The sequence below is a fragment of the Anguilla rostrata genome, chromosome 18 (assembly GCF_018555375.3).
Source record: "Anguilla rostrata isolate EN2019 chromosome 18, ASM1855537v3, whole genome shotgun sequence".
Lineage (NCBI taxonomy): Eukaryota > Metazoa > Chordata > Actinopteri > Anguilliformes > Anguillidae > Anguilla > Anguilla rostrata.
In genome coordinates this window covers 26,665,277-26,686,390 of record NC_057950.1, presented here as the reverse complement: position 1 = coordinate 26,686,390, position 21,114 = coordinate 26,665,277, and the positions used below count along the sequence as shown (strand labels likewise).

The window sequence follows — 21,114 nt, the reverse complement described above, 5'->3', positions numbered from 1 at the left end:
GAACCAGGCCATTCCTACGAAGCATGTCTGCCTCCAGAGATCAGGGTGGAGAAAGTGCAGTAGGATGGGAGAGACACTTTTCTCTGACCCTTTTAACCCGCAAACCTGAACCCATCAGTTGTACAGGGGAGGAATGCCTGCAGCATCTTATAAATCTGAAAGCTCCACTTAGATCCATTTCCTCCGGTCTCCAGTTGCCTCAGCCCCTCCCCCTGCTCTCCAGCTCCTCCCTCCCCCCGCCTCTCCGCTCCGAGCGTAAGCCGTCACCCACACTGTCTAGCTGCAATAACGCGCCGGGATTACTGAGGCAAATCGACGCTTCCTCGCTGTTTGTACTGAGCGCGCTCAGAGGAAAAAACATCAGCCCGCTCCTTATTAGGCCTGGCCCCCGGAGTTGACCCCTCCATCGGGTCACATGATAAACATCGGCGTCCCGTGCTTTTCCCATAAACTCCAACATCTGGAGACACAGGCGCGACACGGGCTGCCCAAAGCCAGCCCCTCGTTGGGCCGTCCCGGTGCAGACAGGCGGAAGGACAGGGAACAGCCTCATTTCGCGTCGGACACAGACAGACACGTTCCCACCGGGCCTTTGCCATCATAATTCCAGCCCCAGTATAAATGAACTCTGTCACCAAGTCTAGAGAACTATACAGACACTCTCAGAAATAAAGGTACAGTGCAGGTACAGTTGTGTTCTTTAAGGAACAAAAGGTACAATAATGTTGGGTACTAGTAAGTACCTTTTATAAGCAAAAAAAAAGGTACAAATGCATTATTAAACCCGTGGCTAGGGGTACAGTTGTATTTACCTATTGGCTACCACATCAGTGACAAGCCATGTACCTTTTTAGGCACCTTTTCATGCTCTTTTTCTGAGACTGGAAGCCCAGTGAGCACAAGCCCCAATCCAGGCAGAATCTGGATTCTGGATCTAGAGGGGTGGAAATCTCTAGATGTGCTTTGGGCCTGGATCCAGGTCGCCGCTAGCCTCCGCGTACCTTGGCTTGGAACTCCTGCAGTGTAGTCTTGAGTCTGGCCACCTGCCGATTGAGGTGAATGATGGTGATCTCCTCTTTGAATATCTGGCAATCCAGCTTCATCTTATCAAGCAGGTGGACCTCTGGGCGTCTGCAAGGGAAACCGCATCTCACGTCAGGGACAGCGAGGGGAAACACACCCCACATGATGGTCATGTGACAGCTGTGGTCAGTCTAAGTGCATGGTGATCCTTTAATGAGACGTTAAGCCACTGCGTTGATCAACTTCACACTGATCTATACACTGCTTCTTGAGAACAGTCTGTGAAGATAATGTGAATATCCGTTGCTTGTAGCATGTCCTTAAAATATAAAAAACAGGGATCAATGCTGCCCATGTTATTGAGACACTGAGATGTAGCCTAGCACTACAGTTGCTGGAACTATTATTATTATTATTATTATTAGGGGTCCAATCACTCCAGGTGTAGTAACTATATGCTAATACTCTAAATTGAAATTATCAGTATTACTGGACACGTAAGAACACCACCAACATTTCTGTATGGAGGCCAACAGCTTATGATATTGACTATAGCCAGCATGATCAAAACGTCAGATTCAGCCAATGGACATTAGAGTTCTCAGATAGGCTCACATCTATTGTCATTGGGACAGTCGATTTGTGGTTTCATTTTTAAGTAGTGCTTGAATAGGGCTAGAAGTTAGCATTTTAAAACTAAACAGATATTTTGTACTCAAACTATGCAATGGCAAATATGAACTCTGAAGCTGTAAGCCAGAACAAATAAACGCTCAAATTTTTATTAAATAAAAATAAATTTCTCTTCTGTCTTTTCGAGGAAATATTTTCACAAAATATTTTATCTAGGCATGGCTACTCTGTGACATGGCTGTGTGACAATCTTTCACGTATTTAATGCCAATTTATGTGAACTATTATTTTTTCATTAGAATATTGATGTGAACTCACCTTGGACAACTAACAACATATTTTTCTCCTGTGTGAAAAGCTCATAAAATTGCTTTTGCCCCAAAGTAATATAATATTAGGTGAACTTAGGTCGCCGAATGTCTTGTCTATGCTAAGTCAACTAACTCTAATTGTTTGATGAGCAATGCTTTTTCATATTTGGGGTGTAATATGAAAATAGACATCGACATTTGAAGGTCAAATAAATTCACTCTAAAGGAAGCATAGCATTTACAACAACACTTCTGGGATGAAACTCAGCATTTCAAGCTCAACTGTGTTATTACAGAAAGCGACAGCACCTGTTATTATTTGCCCACGCATCGACACAGAAAAATAACATGAAGGCTCTTTAGTGAGGGGAGAGATGTGGATAAGGCCTTATCATTGGCTGCTTTCTGGATATGAGTCATAATGCCAAAGAATGTTTTCTTTTTTTATCAATACAAAAGTGTATGTTTGCCAGATAACCAAACATAGGGAAGCCGTATTTGGACATTGGAATTGTTTGGCGAGTAGCACGCAGTTGAAGGATTTGATCTCCTACATGTTTATCTAACCACAAGATCTTGTCTCTGACAGGAAGCCCTTGCGCAAACAGGTCAGGACGCACTTTGTCAAAATCTGTCAAAGTGTCAAAACTTGTATTCCTATTTTCGCTTGATAAGACAGGATACCAATTTTGCCGCTGACAGCTTCTAGCTCAGCGCCTTCGTTGGCCGATGCTGAAAGTCAGGAAAACAAGATAGTTGGCTGATTTATGTGACAAAGATATCTCACTAATGTATACTTAGTGACCGCAGAAGCAGCCTATTCTAATGTTAGCGTCTTAGTTTCCACAAGTGGGTAATTTATCCTGTGTCACGTGCTCTGACTTGCATTGTAAATCTTGTCATTATAATAACATAGGACTTTTTTTTTTTTTTTAATGCAGCTTCCCTTTTGAACAAGCTTGAACAAGGCTGGGAAATAATACTTCTTGAAATACCACTTTGCCAAAGGGTTTGGTCTTTTTTTCTTTTTTTTTTTTTTTCGGCAAGGTGCTGTACTGTATTTTAGAGGGCGCCAACTCTTAACGACCCTAACCTCCATGAAAGCGCGGAGTCTGACTGGGATGGGCGTGGGCGTGGGCGTGCGTGCGGTGCATTTTGAGCGTGCGCCGTGCCTGCGAGGCTACCTGTCCTTGCGCGTCTCTAAGCTGCTCAGCCTGTCCTGGGCGGCCTGCACGCTCTGCTGTCTCTCCTGGAGCCTGCTCTGGACCAGCTCCAGCTGGGCCTCCACCTCGCTGGGGCCCGCGGCGTCCGGGCTCGGCTCGCTCTCCATGTTCCTCAGCTCCCCACAGAAGGACACCAGGCTCTGGTGGAGCTCCTGGACCTTTGGGAAGAGAGTCCAGGTTAGCAGGATAGTAAAATTTGGCATAGGGCAATAAAAAACTTACTGTATATTTTTGTTCCTACATACAAAGCACTAGTATAAATATTCATAAGCTCTTATGTCAACTAACATTAACTGCTTTAGGTTATTATTATGTCCCAATTGCTGTCACAAATGACGTTACCACATAGATCAGGATGTCATGGTACTTATGATGAGGTTTTGTATATTGGTGACAGCACAGCTTGTGACAGTTTATACAGGCTGGCACAAGTACTAAAACATACTTATGCTGTGCTTAGGATTACAGTGCAGTTGTACCTGGTGAATGACATTTTGAAGTGAGTCCACATGTTGGTTTAGCTCTCGGATCTTCTCCTCTTTGGTCCTGTGGTTACCCTGCAGGTTTTTGATGGGAAGCATTTATTTTTGGGTGACAGATGTCTTGGTTCCCCTGGGTGGTGTTGGCAAACCACACTGTGGTTTTTAACATAAACATGCAGTTAGCAGCTAAACAGTGGATAGTACCTCCAATCATTGTAGAGTAATGATAGCTTCTCATATTTTCTCACTCTATAGTCACTATGACACATGAAGGTAGAGGGTGGATTCAAGCTGTAGTCCATCCATCCATCCATCATCTATGCCCGCTTATTCTGGGCTTGGTCATGGGGTGGGGGAGGGGGGTGGTGGAGCCTATCCCAGCGTGCATTGGGCGAGAGGCCGGATTCCTGGACTGGAATGCACTCTGCCGCCAGTCTATCACAGGGCTCACACACCATTCACTCACACACTCTTACCTATGGGCAATTTAGAGTCTCCAGTTAGCCTACCTGCATGTCTTTAGACTGTGGGAGGGAAACGTGGCGCTGTCATAGGATGCCACCTTTGCAACAAGAGCTGTTCTACTAGTGCTGCCCCAGTCAACTGTAAGTGCTGTTATTGTGTTATAAGTATAGGAGCAGCAACAGAGTGGTAGCCACAAAGCAGTAGGCGGCACAAGCTCACAGAACAGGGCTTCAGGGTGTTGAAGCGTGCAAAAATCATCTGTCCTTGATTGCAGCACTCACTACAGAGTTCCAAACTATATCTGGAAATAATATTAATGGAAGAGCTTTTTGTCAAGAGCTTCATGAAATGGGTTTTCATAGCCGAGCAGCCATACACAAGCCTAAGATCACCATGCGCAATGCCAAGCGTCGGCTGGAGTGCTGTAAAGCACACCGCCATTGGACTCTGGAGCAGTGGAAATGCATTCTCTGGAGTGATTAATCATGCTTCACCATCTGGCAGTCTGACGGACAAATCTGGGTTTGGCAAAATGCATAGTGCCAACTGTACTGGCCCGAATAGTGCCAACTGTAAAGTGTGGTGAAGGAGGAATAATGCTCTGGGGCTGTTTTTCATGGTTTGGGCTAGGCCCCTAGGTTCCAGTGAAGGGACATTTTAATGCTACACCATACAATGACAGGCTGGGGAAGGCCCTTTCCTGTTTCAGCATTACAGTGCCTCTGTGCACTAAGCAAAGTCCGTGAAAGAAAGGATTTGCTGGGTTTTGTGGCGAAGAATTTGACTGGCCTGCACAGAGCCCTGACCTCTACCCCATCAAACACCATTGGGATGAGTTGGAATGCCAGCTGCAAGCCAGGGCTTACTGTACGTCCAACATCTTCCAAATGGATGCGAATCCCCACAGCCATGTTCCAAAATATACTGGAAAGCCTTCCCAGAAGAATGGAGGCTGTTACAGCAGCAAGATGTTACACATTGAACTCCATATTAATGACCATGGTTTTGGAATGAAGTACATATGGGTGTGATGTGCAGGTGTTCACATACTTTTGGAAATGTGGTGTATTCGATGTCAATCAACTGCCCTAATCATCCAGATAATCATTTAAGATTGGTATCGATTTTGTAAAAAACTATTTAGCAAAATATTGAATATGCTACTCCAGGGTTGCATGCTGCGATGTTGCTCAGAAATCGGTCTTTTTTTCACCCAGCGTTCTATATCGCTATAGCAACGCATCGGCTTCCATCTGTGTAGAATGCATGCGGCAATAACGGTTTAGAAAAGCTGGTCAGCTGTTTGTGACACTAGTAGCACAAAAATGGCAAACGGTGCATATTTGGCATGACAGAACCATAACACTAACTGTAAATGAATGAAATAAAGGACACTGAGTGTGCAAACAGTTAGCCTAATTTCTACAATTAACATGCCCAGCCAAAATTATTTTGGTCCAATAATCCAAAAATTGAAATCCGGGTGCAGCTACTGTGGAGGAGGCTCGTTAGTTGGTGGATTGCACCTAGAAAAGCCCATCCCTGGCTACATGGTGACTCACTGAATTATCAGCTGGCTGGCTCATGCTGCAGCCTGCTGAATCGGTTTAAGTTTTAGTCTTCGTGTGTTCTTTTACTTTCTCTAGTTGTTTGTGTCGTGTGTGTTACAGAGGACCGGCAGCATTTGTTTTCTTTTAGCTTTTTCATGCAGGCTTTGGTCATTCACACAGAAAACTAAAATATCCTATAACATGCAGCATGTTCACCTGTATGTTTGGTGATCTTAAGTTATTTTGTACTGCCACTTGTGTTTTTGTGTAGTGAAATGTCTGGGGATTTTTGGTCACTTGACAAAGTGGGACACTTGAGCTTTTTACTAGACTTTAAGGACAGGTTGTGCGAGCTATTGCCAATAATTTTATTTTATTTTTTGTATGTTTCCCGGGTGTGTGTAGTATGAGTGTGTAGTAAAATGGGAAGATCATTGTTATGCCGATGACACCCAACTCTTTCTCTCCTTCCCGCCCTCTGACACTCGGGTCTCTGCTCGCATCTCTGCTTGCCTGAGGGACATCCAGAGCTGGATGGATAACCACCATCTTAAGCTGAACCCAGGCAAGACGGAGATGATCTTCATCCCTGCTCCATCCTCTAACCTTCTCGACTTTTCTATTTCCCTGGGGGACACTGTGGTGTCATCATCACCCACCGCAAAAAACCTTGGAGTGGTGATGGACAACAGACTGTCCCTCTCCCAGAACATCACGGCGGTGAGTCGAACGTGCAGGTTCTTCCTGTACAACATCCGGAGAATCCGCCCCTTCCTCACCACCTACGCAACCCAGCTCCTGGTTCAAGCGATGGTCCTGTCCCGCTTGGACTACTGCAACTCGCTACTGGCTGGTCTGCCAGCATCCGCCATCAGACCCCTGCAGCTCATCCAGAATGCTGCAGCGCGTCTGGTCTACAACCTCCCCAGACATTCCCATGTCACCCCCCTGCTCACTGACCTCCACTGGCTGCCTGTTATGGCTCGCATCAAATTTAAGTCCTTGGTGCTTGCATACCAGGCAGCTAAGGGGTCAGCACCAGGGTACATTCAGAGGATCATCAGACCCTACACACCAGCCAGACCTCTCCGTTCGGCCACCTCTGGACGCTTGGCACCTCCCCTCTTCGCGTCTGCACTTCCCGCTCCCGTCTGCTGTCTGTCCTGGCCCCTCGCTGGTGGAATGACTCCCCGTGACGGTCAGAACAGCAGAGAATCTCACCACTTTCAAACGCAGACTGAAGACTCATCTCTTCAGGCTGCACCTCTCCCCACCCCTCTCTAGCCTATAGTTCAGCTCACTGTATCTAGCTAGGATAATTTGATTATGTTAGTGTATCTGGCAGGATTGTTTTTGTATGATTAGGTGTGATTCCAGTGCTAGTTTGTACTTGGTAGGATTCTTGCTTGCTGAACAAGCTTACTCTACAGGGTTGGAGTCCTGATCGATGTGGTCACTTCTGGCACTACGATCCTTACTTCACTCTAGTGTTTCTTTTGCGCCTCTACATCATGAAACCTATGCACTTGTTGTACGTCGCTCTGGATAAGAGCGTCTGCTAAATGCCTATAATGTAATGTAATGTAATGAAACACTTGTTTGTGAATATGCTCAGAAAATTAGGTGACAGTTCATATTTTACCTTTTTAAACAAGTTTAGCTCCAGCAGTCTCTTTTCTGAGCCGAGCAGATCCCCAATCTGTTGGTCGAATGAGAGTTCAGCCAACGGCCCTGCAAAAAAAAAAGAGTCTGTTAATTTCAGTCAACTCAAAATGGTTCAAATTTGAACACGGTCACTTTTTATCTAAAGCGCATTTTGAAAGCCTTCTTGTGTAAGTCCCATCATATATGTGCATCATCATAACATTTAAACATTTCCAAAGACGCGCGTCTTTATCAAGATATTTAGAAATCCACTTCTTTTAAATTGTTCAGAAACCAGTGTACAAGAGCATTCAGAGGGTTGACCTTATGTCAGTAACTTCGAGTTCAGTGACTTGTTCACAGTCCGTTTTACAGAACATGCTACTGTGCGTCATTCCGCATTGAGCAGGATACACGCAGTTAACAGTGCATGCGCTGACACGTCTTTAGGGAACGCCAGCTTTGTAAGAGAAGCGCAAAGTTGTTAAAAACGGAAATGTTTCACCCGAAGCCCAAATCTACAGTTACCCAGTTTGCTCCTGAGGCTGAAGAGCTCTCTGCTGTCTGTCACTCCCAGTGTTTTCAGGCAGGACTCCATCACTTTCCCCACGGTGGTGTCCTTAGGCGTTCTCAGGTGAACGATCTGCTCCAGAGCTGAAACCCAAGCCCACCCGGGCCGTGTTTTACGCGCGTTTTACATTCGAGCGTGATTTTCCATAGTTCTTGCGGACTGTGACCTTTTGTTGCCACGTCTAATTATTATTATCCCAGCATGATGTCTAATCCACCAGGCTTGGTTATAATGTCCCGTAGCAGCCTAAAATAACAAGCAGGCCAATAAAAATAACCTAATTTAATTACTGCGAGACTGTGACAAATTTTGTTTTGACTCAATAATGATGAGAAGCTAGCATCCGATACGAACTAAATGTGATGTCTTTGATGTCTTAAAGGCACTGTGTTGTAAAAGTGCAGCCTTACCGTGTATGGTTATCTCTACCAGGTGAGAGCTCCTCTGTATGGTGGAAAGTCGGCTCCTGTCTCTTTGAGGGGAAAGATAACGGAGTTTCAAGCAACTTCGCATGAATAAACAAATTAAATTAATAAAACAAATTTAACCTGAGCTCCAAAACGTTGTCCTTCACATAATTCGTAATAACGTAATAATTCAAAAACCACACTTCAGTAGAATAAATATGTTCAAAGTTTTAGCCACAGGCCAAATCTGTAGAGAATGGTGCCTTTGATCAAGCTTCCTAATGACATAGAATGACAAAGTATAGGCCAGTTCTAGATTCTTTTCTGTTGAATACAAATAAAAATAATTGTATCTGTTATCAGCTATTTTTAGACTACCTAAAAGCTCAGTAGAAAATGTGCTTGCGTGCTATGGTAAAAACAAAATTGAGTAATTTAAAATAGCTGCAAATATTGCATTCTGAAGGTATTTTGTGAAGTACTGAATTTATTTTGTCTGGAAAAAATCCATGTATGGTACAGCTCAAGTATTATTTTTAGAAGCAGCACAAATATTATTTTTAAAATTATTTTAAAAGCAGTGCTGGAAAGCACTCAAGAAACTTCGTACAAGTCAGCAGTCATGGTATTATTACTTGAACTTCCTTGCTATTTGGCATTGTCAGCTCTTTCAGAATTTTCTTTTTATTTATTTGTTTATTTTGCGTAAAATTGAACTAAAATTGGGACATCTGCGAGAGAGTGTCACCTGAACTTAAAGGAGGAGCGAGAAGAGCTGACGCAGTTGACGTGAGGGGAGGATTTGGATTTGCTCATAGAGACTAAAGCAGCAGTGAATTTCTCAACATTGTGGGGACCAATGGATTCTGCAAAACAAAAACACATACCCACATGCACACACACACACACACGCACACACGCACACACACATATTAGAAAATATTTTACATTTGATCACCAGACCTTCACCTTCAGTGTTAATAGTGTTAGTAAAACACTGAAGTGCTCCAGTAAATTGTTTCATTACTCTTTTTTGAGTCAAGGGCAGATTATAAAAAGTAAAATGGTAGAAAATCAGTAAGAAATTAATGCTTGCAACATTTCCATACATTTTGAAATCTAAATCCGTATTAAACTGTCTGTATTCATTACAGAAATCATGTGAAAATAGTAACGGAAAAGTATATTTTTGCGGTGGTGTAACATAATTGTTCCAGAGCTAGGCTTTCAGTTGGGGCACTTCAGGTGCACCTTTGAGCAAGATGCGTAGTTTTAATTGCTTCAGTAAATATCCAGCTGTATAAAATTTTTTATATTTTATACAACCAGATAGATTTTATTAAAAGTTGAAACAAGGCTCGCCTCATAATTTTATTCTGTGCTATGATTTTATTTGTATCTGTTCAGACGGTGTAGCTGGTGTGTTTACATCATGTTTCAAGAGAATGGCTTGTGTTCATAAATTACTGCTTGATTTTGAGAGACATTTGGAGTATGTTCATGTACTGATGTAAGTAAAATTTCCATGTGGTTTGCACCATCATTTATAAGTCAGAGGAGCACATTAGCTGCAATTACAAGTGATGATATGTTAGAATGTAAGCAGTGTAAGGAGGAAAAGAGTGTCGGCTAAATGTATGTTGGGAGCTACCATTAATATCTGTGTTTGTAAAAATTTGCAGCTAATACTGAATGCTTTAACAAAATTAGGTGGTTGGGGGTCATGTTACCTAGTAGGGTGTCCAGTTTTTCTGTGGTGCTGTCTGGGGGATGGAGTTCCTTATAGATCGCTGAGAGCAGCAGTTCTCTCTCCTCCAGAGCCGACACGTGAAGGACCTCCAGGATATTGGGGTCAACGGTTGCAATATGGGACCCGCACAGATTGGCTCCTGTGAAACACAATGGAAAAATGTTCTTGGAGCTTTGTGGGAAAAAAAAAAGAAAAGAAATTGTGATTGCTTAGGTAGTGATTCACCTACAAACCACTATAAAGAATAAGCTTTATAAACCTTTCTGACAAGAATTTTCTTTTAACCTGCCGAAGTGTTTTAAAATAAGGCCAACCATCCTTCCATCCATTTTCTTTAACCGTTTACTCCTGGTCAGGGTCACGCAGGGGCTGGAGCCTATCCCAGCATGCAGTGGGGGAGAGGCAGAAATGAACTCTGGGCAGGTCGCCAATCCATCGCAGGGCCAACACACTCACACACTCAGACCTACAGGCAATTTAGAGTCTCCAATTAGCCTGCTACATGTTTTTGTACTGTGGGAGGAGTGGGCATACAAATGGACACGGGGAGAACAAGCCAACTCCACACAGAAAAGCCCTCAGCCAGGATTTAAACTCAGTACCTTCTTACTGCGAGGCGACAGTAATGTTCACTGCACCACTATACCGCCCACAAAATAAGGAGAACACATTATCACATGTGACGTTTACACTTCATCACCACAGAGATCGTTTTGCTGTAGAAAACCCAAAGGTTCATTTGACTGGACAGAAACCGTTGTCTCCATTTCGTACAACGAAGTGAGAAAAAAGAGCTGCTGGTTCCAGTTAGAGACGACTGCCTTCATGCTTAGCGTGTATCAGATCCGTACAACCACTTTCCTTCAACAGCCTGCGCAGTTTCCATCTATGTAGCCTAATGAAATGCGTGCAAGCACTAAAAATGAGTTTTAATATCTGCCCAATTATATTTTTATTACTTCAAGGAGCCAAAGGTAGTAAGTCTGTATATCCTCCTTAGCAAAGGCCCAGAAAGACGTACATTTCCCCGCCTGTGCATTTTCTGCTATTACAGTTAATTTTTACTAAGGAATCGATGGCTCACTCTCCTAGACCTACTATGTAGCTTTTGATTTTCAGAGCACTCAATTATTCACTTTTTCAGTGTTTGCTTCTAAGCACTAACTATGTCTGTACCACACTGGCTTTTCTCTTTGCAGTTTAAGAGATCATTCACAACAGATGAAAAAAAAAATAGCAGAGATAAAAAAGCAACAGCTGTGAGTGGATGAAGACTTGAGACAGCGTTTTGTATAAAAATGTGTGTGGGGGTGGCCTGACAGGGCCTGCTGCCTCACCTCTGATGAAAGGAAGGCATTTCTGCAGTCCAATGCTGGCGAACCATCGACAGACCCCCTCTGTGTCCAGCTCCACCAAAGGCTTGGCACGATCTCCCCCTGAGTGCTACACACACACACACGCACGCACACACACGTGCAAACACACACACACACAGACACACGCGCACATGCCCGCACGCACACACGCATACACACACAAACACGCACGCACACACACACACACACACACAAACACACACGCACATGCCCACAGACACACACGCACACACACACACACACACAAACACACACGCACATGCCCACAGACACACACACACACACACACTTCATTTTTCCTGATGCGGAATGACTTAGGAATGCACTGTAAGTGTCTTTGTGCATGTGTGTGCATGTGCGTCTGAGTGTGTATATATAATTGTGTGTAAACGTTTAAATACTGTTTTGAAGAAATTTGATTACAGGGGAGCTCGGTTTTCTTAAAGATTTCACTCACGCTGAAATTGATCGTAATTGTCTTGAACTCCTGCAACTTCAAGAGGACTCCTTCCTGCCAAATGATCCTTGGCAAGAGGCACTGGGCCGCACGCATCGCTTAATTTAAACTGACGTGCAAATGGACATTCTCCTGACATCCTGACCTTTATCCCTAATCAAACAGCATTTAGCATGCGGCTGCTTTCAGAAAGCAATTCTTCTTATAATGGACAGACTGCGTTACTGTATCTCACTGGGTTACTGGTTGTGTGTCCCCATTTCAGACATCAAAAGCTAAACAGAACCGTTACCCTGAAGGAAATGAACGCATATATTGCTGAGGAATAAATTATGATCCGATATGACACCCATTTTGGACATAATGGATGTACAGTAATACAATATCCACTATGGTTCCTGTATTGAACAGGATGTTGTCACAACAGATTTCACCCGAGATCTGCCTTTTTCCCTGTTGAACGTACATCACCATGGATACTGACAGTATAATTTCAGCACACAAGAAAACTTGGACAGAAAACCCCTAAGCAGATTTGTGGGATCATTATTCTAAGTAGGTTGGAGTAGTTCTGAAATCTGAACACAACTTTGTTGTTCTTCGCTGGATAATTATGCGATGATAAACTCATAGTTAAGCCGCAGGGGAAGACCCTACCCTGCCTGAGTCTCCGTAGTTTGCCTTTCCTGCGAAGTTTCCGTTCCTGTCCTTGGTTTGAGGGATGTATGAGGCTGAAACAGAGACAACGCACTATTAAGTTGGAAGGACAGGATCTGACTGCTGCTCCAGTATGGCTGTACAACTGGGACGCACCAAACAAACATAAATATGTGGGCATATACAGGCAGGTTATGGAATATACAGTGCAGAAAGGGCTTTAAACAATAAGAACTATAGTATAAGATCTGCCACAGTGCTGCCCCCCCACCCCCTTACCAACGGTTATCCGTCGTTGCCGCGGCGATCCCTCCTCCTCTGGCATCTCCTCTGACCGCGTGGTCACGGAGTGGTAGGTGTGGCTTCTGGTGACGTTGTCCCCCAGGCTGCACGTCCGAGCAGCTGGTTTCTGAGAGTCATCCAGAGCGAGCTGTTTATGCTCTGTTTAATGTCACCCACTTAAGCATTTCAAACATCAACATGAGCGCCATTCTCAGTGAATAGAGAATGAACGCTCTGGGCCCCGAAATGGGGGAAGCTGTTGTACCTCATCACCGACTAACTAAATTGATCCAATCATATTTGCCTTTGTTCTGCGATGACAAAAATCTTTTGATTAGCTGTACCCAGTTGGTACTGTAACTGACAGCTCAGTCATGCGTTTTCTGAGGCCTTGCTCGTCTGACATTTATAGATAGTTACTTCAGAACCCAGACTCTGCCTCATGTTTTGATGCCCTCTGGGAGTAATTGATTCAGTACATGGTGTTGTGGATGGGCACCGAGATCCCCAAACCCCTTCTTTCCTCAGGCAAAGCACAGAGGGTCAGACTGTTTAAACATGTATGGCTCCTGACTCACCCGAAGTTCCATCTTGGCGTCGAGAGGCAGCAGTCGCAGCTTGGCCTTCAGAAGCTCGTGGTTATTCACATCCTTGTTGTTCAGGTCATCTAAAGGGAGAGGGAAAGAAATCGCAATTCAAACAGAGCCGATTTTTTCCTTGCTGGCAAAAGCACAGTGATTAAAAAAAACATACCTCCGAACCCCCACCCATCCCGACAGCCTTGAAATGAATTTTAGGGACGGCTTCAGAAAGATTTCCCATGAAGACTTCCCCCCCAGGGGGCTTATGTCTGAGAAGCTAAACATGCTTGAAATTTTTTGACAGATCTGGAAAAGAAACCTAATAAGGAACATCATTATTGAGATTTCTGGTTGGGAATTTTCTGAATGTTTCTGTATGGAAAGAAACACTGCGAGGATCACTGACTCTGACGCTAGCATGGTCTTGGATGTGAAAAGCTTCTTGGTTTCTGTATCAGTTTTGTATTTATCTTTACTAAAAAAGAAAAGCTCATATTCAAGGGAACACCAATGATCAGTGTCCTAATTTTAATATTTCTGATACAGGGTCTAATCATGGGATCATGACATCTAACATGCAGGCTTGCTCACTCATGGTGGGACTGCTAGGTGGCACTTGACATGGCCTTGACTTGATATTGTTGGACTGTCGCCGTTTTTGGCTGCTCGGACATGTTCAGCTCTGATTGGCCGATAAAATAGTTTTGACGCAGACTGCTTTCCCACAGATAGAAAGCTGATAGCTTTCCCACACCATGTTGTCCGAGCTTGAAGTCACTCCATATGTCAGTAGCTGGTGTCCTTTTCTTAGCACAGGCATGCAATGACTAACTTTTATCTGATATAATTATCTATGTATTGATTTCTGATCGTTATGGAATAAATATATTGGTCTGGAAATGTTCTTTATGTCTCTGACGGTGAGAATTCCAAAGCTTGTTGTTCTTAATTGTTATTCCAAAAATCAATGGTTTCAACTTTCTGTATCACTCATTGTCAGAGAATGAACTGCTTATGAAGAACTGAGGCAAAAAAAAGCTTGATAGGCACTTTAAAAGTGTCTATCAAAGCATTAGAACATGTGACTCAGGGCCTATCCAGTTCGCTCATATGCGTACTGCTCTCAATAACCAGTCATGAAACGCACAAACAGGGAAATTTGAAAACGAGATAAGTCAAATAAATAAATAAAACTGCCAATAAATGAAAGGCCTTTCAAACTTGTTTAATTAGCAGAATTCGGTGTCTTTTCCTCTGCCACATGGTTTGCATTTTTGGCTGGATTTCTGAAAGCCCCGTTTGACATCGGGGGGGAATTCGCGGAGCCAGGATCGGATAAGAGCTGTAATTGCTTTAGCTGTGTCAGCTGCGGAATTCTGTCTGCGCTTTACAAGATTCGTCTGTGAACCAGGACTGCGGAGGGTGCTTCGCCACGGGCTTCAGAAAAGGCCTTTCACTAGTGACCTCACCTTACGTACTTTAACGTGGTAAAAATACATACGAGTGAAGAAACTTTGTTTTACACAAGGGGTCAGAGTGAGGTTTTTTTTGTGTTTTGTAATTCGTACAGTTATTGGACATTTAAAAAAAAAATACCCTCACTTTTCTCCTTGCACATTTCAGCTTCCATCTCATTAGTTGCTTCTCTGTTAAAAGAATAAGTCATCACCATTTTTTCACTCTGTGTCATGCTGAGGTAAATAAATAAATAAACACATGGGTATTTATGTACCTTTACAATGTATTTTTCGCTTATGATGAGGTTTTTGTTGTGTTTTTCCAGACAGACAGCCCACTATACCTATGTATCTTTTTCACCTTATTCAGACAGTGGAAAGCAGAGGGCTTTAAAGACATACATGGGATGGCAGTGCAGAAAGCAATGGTTGGAAATAAAAATTGGAGAAATTCCAGTATGGGTTGTGAGTTGCCCCCCTACACACTCCACGGTTCCCCAAAATTTGATTATATTTTCCACTGGATTCATCTGATTATCTTTTTAATTAATAAACGCTTTTAGACAAAGTAACTGGAACAACTGCCATTGTCACAGTTTCATAACATTAATTAGCAGCACTGATATACTATAATTCTGCACCTATTTTTTAAAATAAATCGATGTAAAATAAAAACTTTGGCCACAAATAATTACTGAAACTCAAACAACAACATGAAACAAACGCACAATGTGTATACAGAGGTAAATATGAATATGATATGAATATGACAAGCAGGTGCCTCTCTCCCAAGTGCCACACGATTTCATACAGTTTCCCACACTAGTACTTTTGGCCTTTTCCAGTTCCCATACAAAAAAGTGGCAGCGTAGCAATGTTTTGATGAAGATTCCCCGCAAAGAGAGCTTTCACTTTTATTTGGTACGTGTTGTAGCAGAGACAGGTGTTGAGCCTTCAGGGGGGTGGGTGGAAGGGTGGAAGGGTGGAAGGGGAAAGATTTTGGCTAGATTTGTGACAGCCCTAATCGCTGTATGACTGGTGCTGCAGGAATCTGAGGAGTTCCTAAGGGGTTTCAAGGCTAGGGTCTGGGGCGAACCTACCCCGGGTAAATAAAGGTTAAATAAAAATAGAAAAGTGTCTGTGAATGGGGTCCCTGGTGAGGTTTTCATCCAGACTGAAACAATATTTTCCATATATATTTTAGACTTTTCGATAAAATAAGCCTTGTCTGTTTCTGGCAACATTTTGATCACAATATTCTGAAATGTGGCATATAGCTACATGTCTATATATTGATCCAGGTTACAATGACATCACATCCAAGATTAAGTGTGTCAAAATGGCCGCTGCACTGCGGGCTGTTGTGGTTGTTGGCCTGTTGACTGTTCATTGGAGTTGAGGTTCTCATCCACAGGGTGCTGATAGGGGGCCCCAACGTATTAAATTTTGAGAGACGCGCCCTGAACCACGGAGGAGAGGGCCAGGGGCGTCCTACAAGCTGCCCGGCGTGGGTGTGTGTGGGTGTGCCTGTGTGCGCGTGTGCGTCCGTCCAGATTATGCCTTGCTCCTTTTTATTAGCCTCATTATCCTCCCTGACGAGGAGGAGAAAAATATGAGAATTGGGCAGACTCCATCCCCCCCCTATCCCGAATGCAGCCTTTGATGTCAGAAAGTGAAAGGGGCCAGTGGACCCCTGAACCTGAATGGAGCAGTGTAGCTTCCAAAAGTATTTCCCGTGCTTACAACTGCATCACTACGTAAAGCCCAATGATACTTTATGCCCTGGCTGTGATGGTTTCTGATGAAGAAATAGTGCATTTTGCACCCAGTGTTACTTTTGTGTAGTGCAGAAGTAAAATATGATTGAGTGTTACTGCTTGCCAATGTGAGTGTATCCTGCTTATTTATATGATTCAATTCACCAGCCTATAACTAAGCAAAGGCCTAAGTATATCTCCTTAGGCCAGTGAACCGAATCTCAGTTGCTCAGCAACATTTAAATTCAGTTTATGATGTCATCACAGACTTAGTAATATGGAGTGTATACGAGCAGCAAGCAGGTGTCAGTCTGGTGGAGGCAGCCAGGGAGGATATGTACTGCTGCACACAATGGGTGCCCTGGAGAGGGTGCTCCACTGAAAGACCCAGCACCACAAAAGGGGACCCAGGCTTGCCAGTCGTGTCTAACTGAACCTGCTTCTCCCTCTCCCCGGATAGGGATAGAACGGAGGGTTCTGTTCATGTGGATCATTGAGTCGAACATGAAGCCAGTCGCTGTCCTCTGTAACATCGGCCAAAGCTCACAAGCCCTGCATCAGTCACGGAATTAATTTATCACTGTCGAAAAATATATTACTTGTTATTTTAAAAAGGCTTCTCGCCGTTATTTCCGTCGGAGAAATGTTATCTCCCCACATCAATTAACCTGAATGTAGAATACCTAATAGGAAAAGCAGCTCGTAAAAATAATTGCTTGCAGGAATCAAAGAAGGGTGAGAAGAATAGCGAAATATGAAATTAATTATTCGCAGTCAGGTCATTGCAAAATCATTGAAAATTATAATTATTTTAGAAGCAGAGGTTATGGTTGGCGACACACTAGCAGTACGATGCAGTGAAGAGCCTTTCAGCATCCATATGGGTTACGATAAATATTTCTCTGGTTTAATGATGGATTCTTTCATTACACACCACGTTTGACCCCGAGATCGTGCAAAACTCACCCAAGTTCTGCTCCGTGAACTGTAGCAGATTTATCCCAGTGTTGAAGCTCCCTGTAAAATATACGTATATTTTTAAACGAACCGTTAGTAGAGGCCATGTAGAAGCAAGGGGCTGGGATTTTGCCAGAGCAGTGCTGGTTTAAAGACTCTGTTTTATGGGGCCTCCAAGCCAGGACACCCCACTTTGCCCCGCTTTTGACGACTGGGGACTTACTCTTCCTTGGGTATTCAGGAAGGGGAGGTACTTGAAAGGAGCTCCTCAGGAAGTCTTGCTTAGCCTGCTCCTTGATTGGCTCCTTGGTCGCATCTTTGATTGGCTCCTTGGTCTGGTCAGGGTTGCCGTGGAAACTGTCTCCAGTGGTGTAGTTGTCCTCTGTGGTGGTGATCGCTGGGGGGCCCTTTGTCACCCCCTCCTCGGGGGGGCCCTCAGGGCCCTCGGACCCGCCGTCCCAGGCCTCGGGCGGGGGCGACCGCTGGCCGGCGCTGTCCTGCTCCCCCAGGCCCCCCAGGCCCTGGCTGCTCACGCTGTCCTGCTCCCCCAGGCCCTGGCTGCTCACGCTGTCCTGGTCCCCCAGGCCCTGGCTGCTCACGCTGTCCACGCACTCGCTGCCCGACGTGTGCGCCGCGCTGTCCTCCTCCGAGTTGACGTCGAAGAACTGGTCGTCCTCGATGACGTCAGAGGGCGTGGGCGGGATCAGGTTGATGAGCGGCAGGGTGAGGAGGGCGCCGTCGGCCTCGTCTCCGGGCCCCTCCCCCTCCTCGAAAACTGGGGCATCGCCCCCCTCTTCCTCCTCCTCCTCCTCCTCCCCGTCGGGAACGCTCAGCTCGGGCTGAAGGGGCAGAGAAGAGAGGGGCGTGAGTTTCCTCTTCTGCCACGCCCGCTGGCACGCCCGCACCAGGCTGGCCGAGCGGCCCACTGCCGTCCTGACCGTCGCGGGGCCGCCGTCCTCCGTGGGGACGAAGCCGGGGTTGACCGTGCCCAGGTCCTCCACCGTTATCCGCACGCTCCCCCAGTCCTCCTCCTCCTCCCGTTCCCGGCGGGCTGGCGCCCCGCAGGCGGCCGAGGGGGTGGGCTGCCTCTCCGCCGGCCGGACGCAGGCGCAGCAGAGCAGCCTCCGGATCAGCCGCGCGCCCCTCCGCCCGCGTGCGCCCCGCCCCTCCGTCGCCATGGGCGCCGCGCCCGCAACACTGCGCACACACCTGCGCCATGAGGCAGGCGCCTCGCAACCGGGGCCCCAGAGAGAGGTCCGAGGCGGACGGAAGAGGAAGCGAGCGACTCTGTGGTCTCCTCAGCGGATCCCTGGGTCTAACCGCCGCGCCGTCAGCTGCTGCGCGAGGAGAGGAGCCGCCGCCGCCGCCGCCAGCGCAGAGCGCGTCCCGGGGATGCGTGTTGCCTAGCAGTGAGGCGAGGGATGAGAGAGCGGGACCCGCGCTTCGAGTCGGGCAAAACACTCGAAGCGAACGCTGCTTTAATTAAGGGCCTTTCAAATGCAAAGCGGGACGTCGGGGCTATTGTCTCTTACGCGGATCCCAAAATCAAACCAAGGCGTTGACCTTCTGGAAGGGAAATCGTGTGCGGCAGTTATCAAATAACACGTATGCGCTTTTAAACTCATTCATGAATATTTATAATGTGCCAATGAATTTGAAAGTTGAATATCTGGTAAACACATAGAGTATCTGTGAAGAAGGCTTTTTTTTCCCCATCTCCATTCCGAACTCATGCCCTTGTGGTTCTGCCCCGCGAGCGCTCTGAGCGCTCTGACTCATTCGATTCGGTTGGTCGTGGCGGGACGGGGACCGCCCCTCCTGGCTCGCCCCGGCCCGGCGCTTCAACCGGAGAATAATGATTTTGGCGGGTTCTCACGCCTCCCGCGTGCCGCGCAGGCCCGGTCCTGCTCCGCGGCGGGCCAGAGGCGGGCCCTGCCGTTCGCCGAATCCCCACCCAATCAACCGCCGCAGGGCTCACAGGGGCGTGATGGGAAACGCTTCACCTTCACCAACCAGAGCAAATGAACCAAAACATTAAATAAATGATGGCTTTCAGCACTGAAATTATTGGCAATGAAAACCGGTAATGGTAATTATTGCCAAAATAGTATAAAATCAACACAGATAATTAACTAGATTATATACTATTATATATACATAAAAATGCGGGTGTTATATAATTTCATGCTGATACACCTGCTCAGAGAAATTTTATTTTAGCAAGAAATAATTTTATTTCTCAAAAAAAATGTTTAAAAATGATTGGCACCCCCTGTTTTCAGTACTGTGGGTACCATCTCCTCACAAAAATAACAATATTCAGTGGTCTTATATAGTGATTTTATGAGATTAGCAAACATATTAGGAGGGAAACTCTGACCATTCCTCCATAGAAAATCTTTCTTCAACTCCTTCAGTCTGCCATTGTGGACCGCTTCTTGGTTTATCTTGGCTAAGTGGGACCAAAATTGAGCTTTTTGATCAGGGGCAACAGTGGTGTCAGGTCCTGCTGCTTGCCAACTGATTTATGAGCCAAATGTGGTGGCAAATGTGAACAACAGATTCAGCTAGAATGTCATTTGCTAAAATGTCTTTTTTTTCTAGTATTAAAGTTTTAACTAAATCACCTTATCATTCTCACTGCCATCTGAGTCCAGTGGTGAATTTGACTATACTTACTTCAGAGAAAATATTGAATATTACAACTTTTTCATTTTGATCCATTTGTGTTTTTACAAAATCTTTTCAGATTTTTTCTGTACAACTATGGTTTCAGAATAGTTTCCCCAACGCTGCATACACATGCAGTATGTTCACTTTTTCCCTGTTAACTCAGCAACAGTTTGATTGTTCCAACATCCATGCCTTGTTATGTTAGTCATAACAAAAAAACGTCCAAGAGGGTCGGAAAAATGCAGACACTTCCTTGGGGAAATTATCCAGAATGATATTTCTGGCATTCAGAAGTTGAACTCCTGACATCTGCTTCTTAGAAGAATGCGCAGTAGATATGAAATGGCTGAAACGTAAATAAATCAATATTCGTCTCTGCGTGACGCTGTCCGTTCTGCAGACGCCGCTGTGGGAGGTGGAACCTGAGCGTACCCTTCCAGTGCATCCCTGTTCCAGGGACCATAGCCCGCGGTGTTAAATGCTGCACTGCATCTTTGTTCCCTCTCTGTCTGCTCCTGTTCCCTGCATCTCTGTTCCCTCTCTGTCTGCTCCTGTTCCCTGCGTCTCTGTTCCCTCTGTCTGCTCCTGTTCCCTGCATCTATGTTCCCCCTGTCTGCTCCTGTTCCCTGCGTCTCTGTTCCCTCTGTCTGCTCCTGTTCCCTGCGTCTCTGTTCCCTCTCTGTCTGCTCCTGTTCCCTGCGTCTCTGTTCCCCCTCTCTGTCTGCTCCTGTTCCCTGCGTCTCTGATCCCTCTCTGTCTGCTCCTGTTCCCTGCATCTCTGATCCCCCTCTCTGTCTGCTCCTGTTCCCTGCGTCTCTGTTCCCTCTCTGTCTGCTCCTGTTCCCTGCGTCTCTGTTC

General features: G+C 45.4%; 1 protein-coding gene across 2 annotated transcripts in view; it reads right to left on the bottom strand.

Annotated features, from left to right (window-relative positions):
• The window catches only part of LOC135244955 (uncharacterized), a 50,166-nt gene that overhangs the window by 4,205 nt on the left and 24,847 nt on the right, over window positions 1–21,114 (bottom strand). For both annotated transcript variants that reach the window (XM_064317654.1, XM_064317655.1), the window contains 12 exons: window positions 13,410–13,498; window positions 12,829–12,958; window positions 12,550–12,623; window positions 11,397–11,502; window positions 10,040–10,198; window positions 9,058–9,175; window positions 8,313–8,374; window positions 7,860–7,985; window positions 7,330–7,418; window positions 3,670–3,747; window positions 3,152–3,348; window positions 1,002–1,131 (listed from right to left, as the gene is read on the bottom strand). In XM_064317654.1, coding sequence (XP_064173724.1) covers window positions 1,002–1,131; window positions 3,152–3,348; window positions 3,670–3,747; window positions 7,330–7,418; window positions 7,860–7,985; window positions 8,313–8,374; window positions 9,058–9,175; window positions 10,040–10,198; window positions 11,397–11,502; window positions 12,550–12,623; window positions 12,829–12,958; window positions 13,410–13,421 — 1,281 coding nt within the window. In that variant the 5' untranslated portion in view covers window positions 13,422–13,498. The remainder of the gene's footprint in view (window positions 1–1,001; window positions 1,132–3,151; window positions 3,349–3,669; window positions 3,748–7,329; window positions 7,419–7,859; window positions 7,986–8,312; window positions 8,375–9,057; window positions 9,176–10,039; window positions 10,199–11,396; window positions 11,503–12,549; window positions 12,624–12,828; window positions 12,959–13,409; window positions 13,499–21,114) is intronic.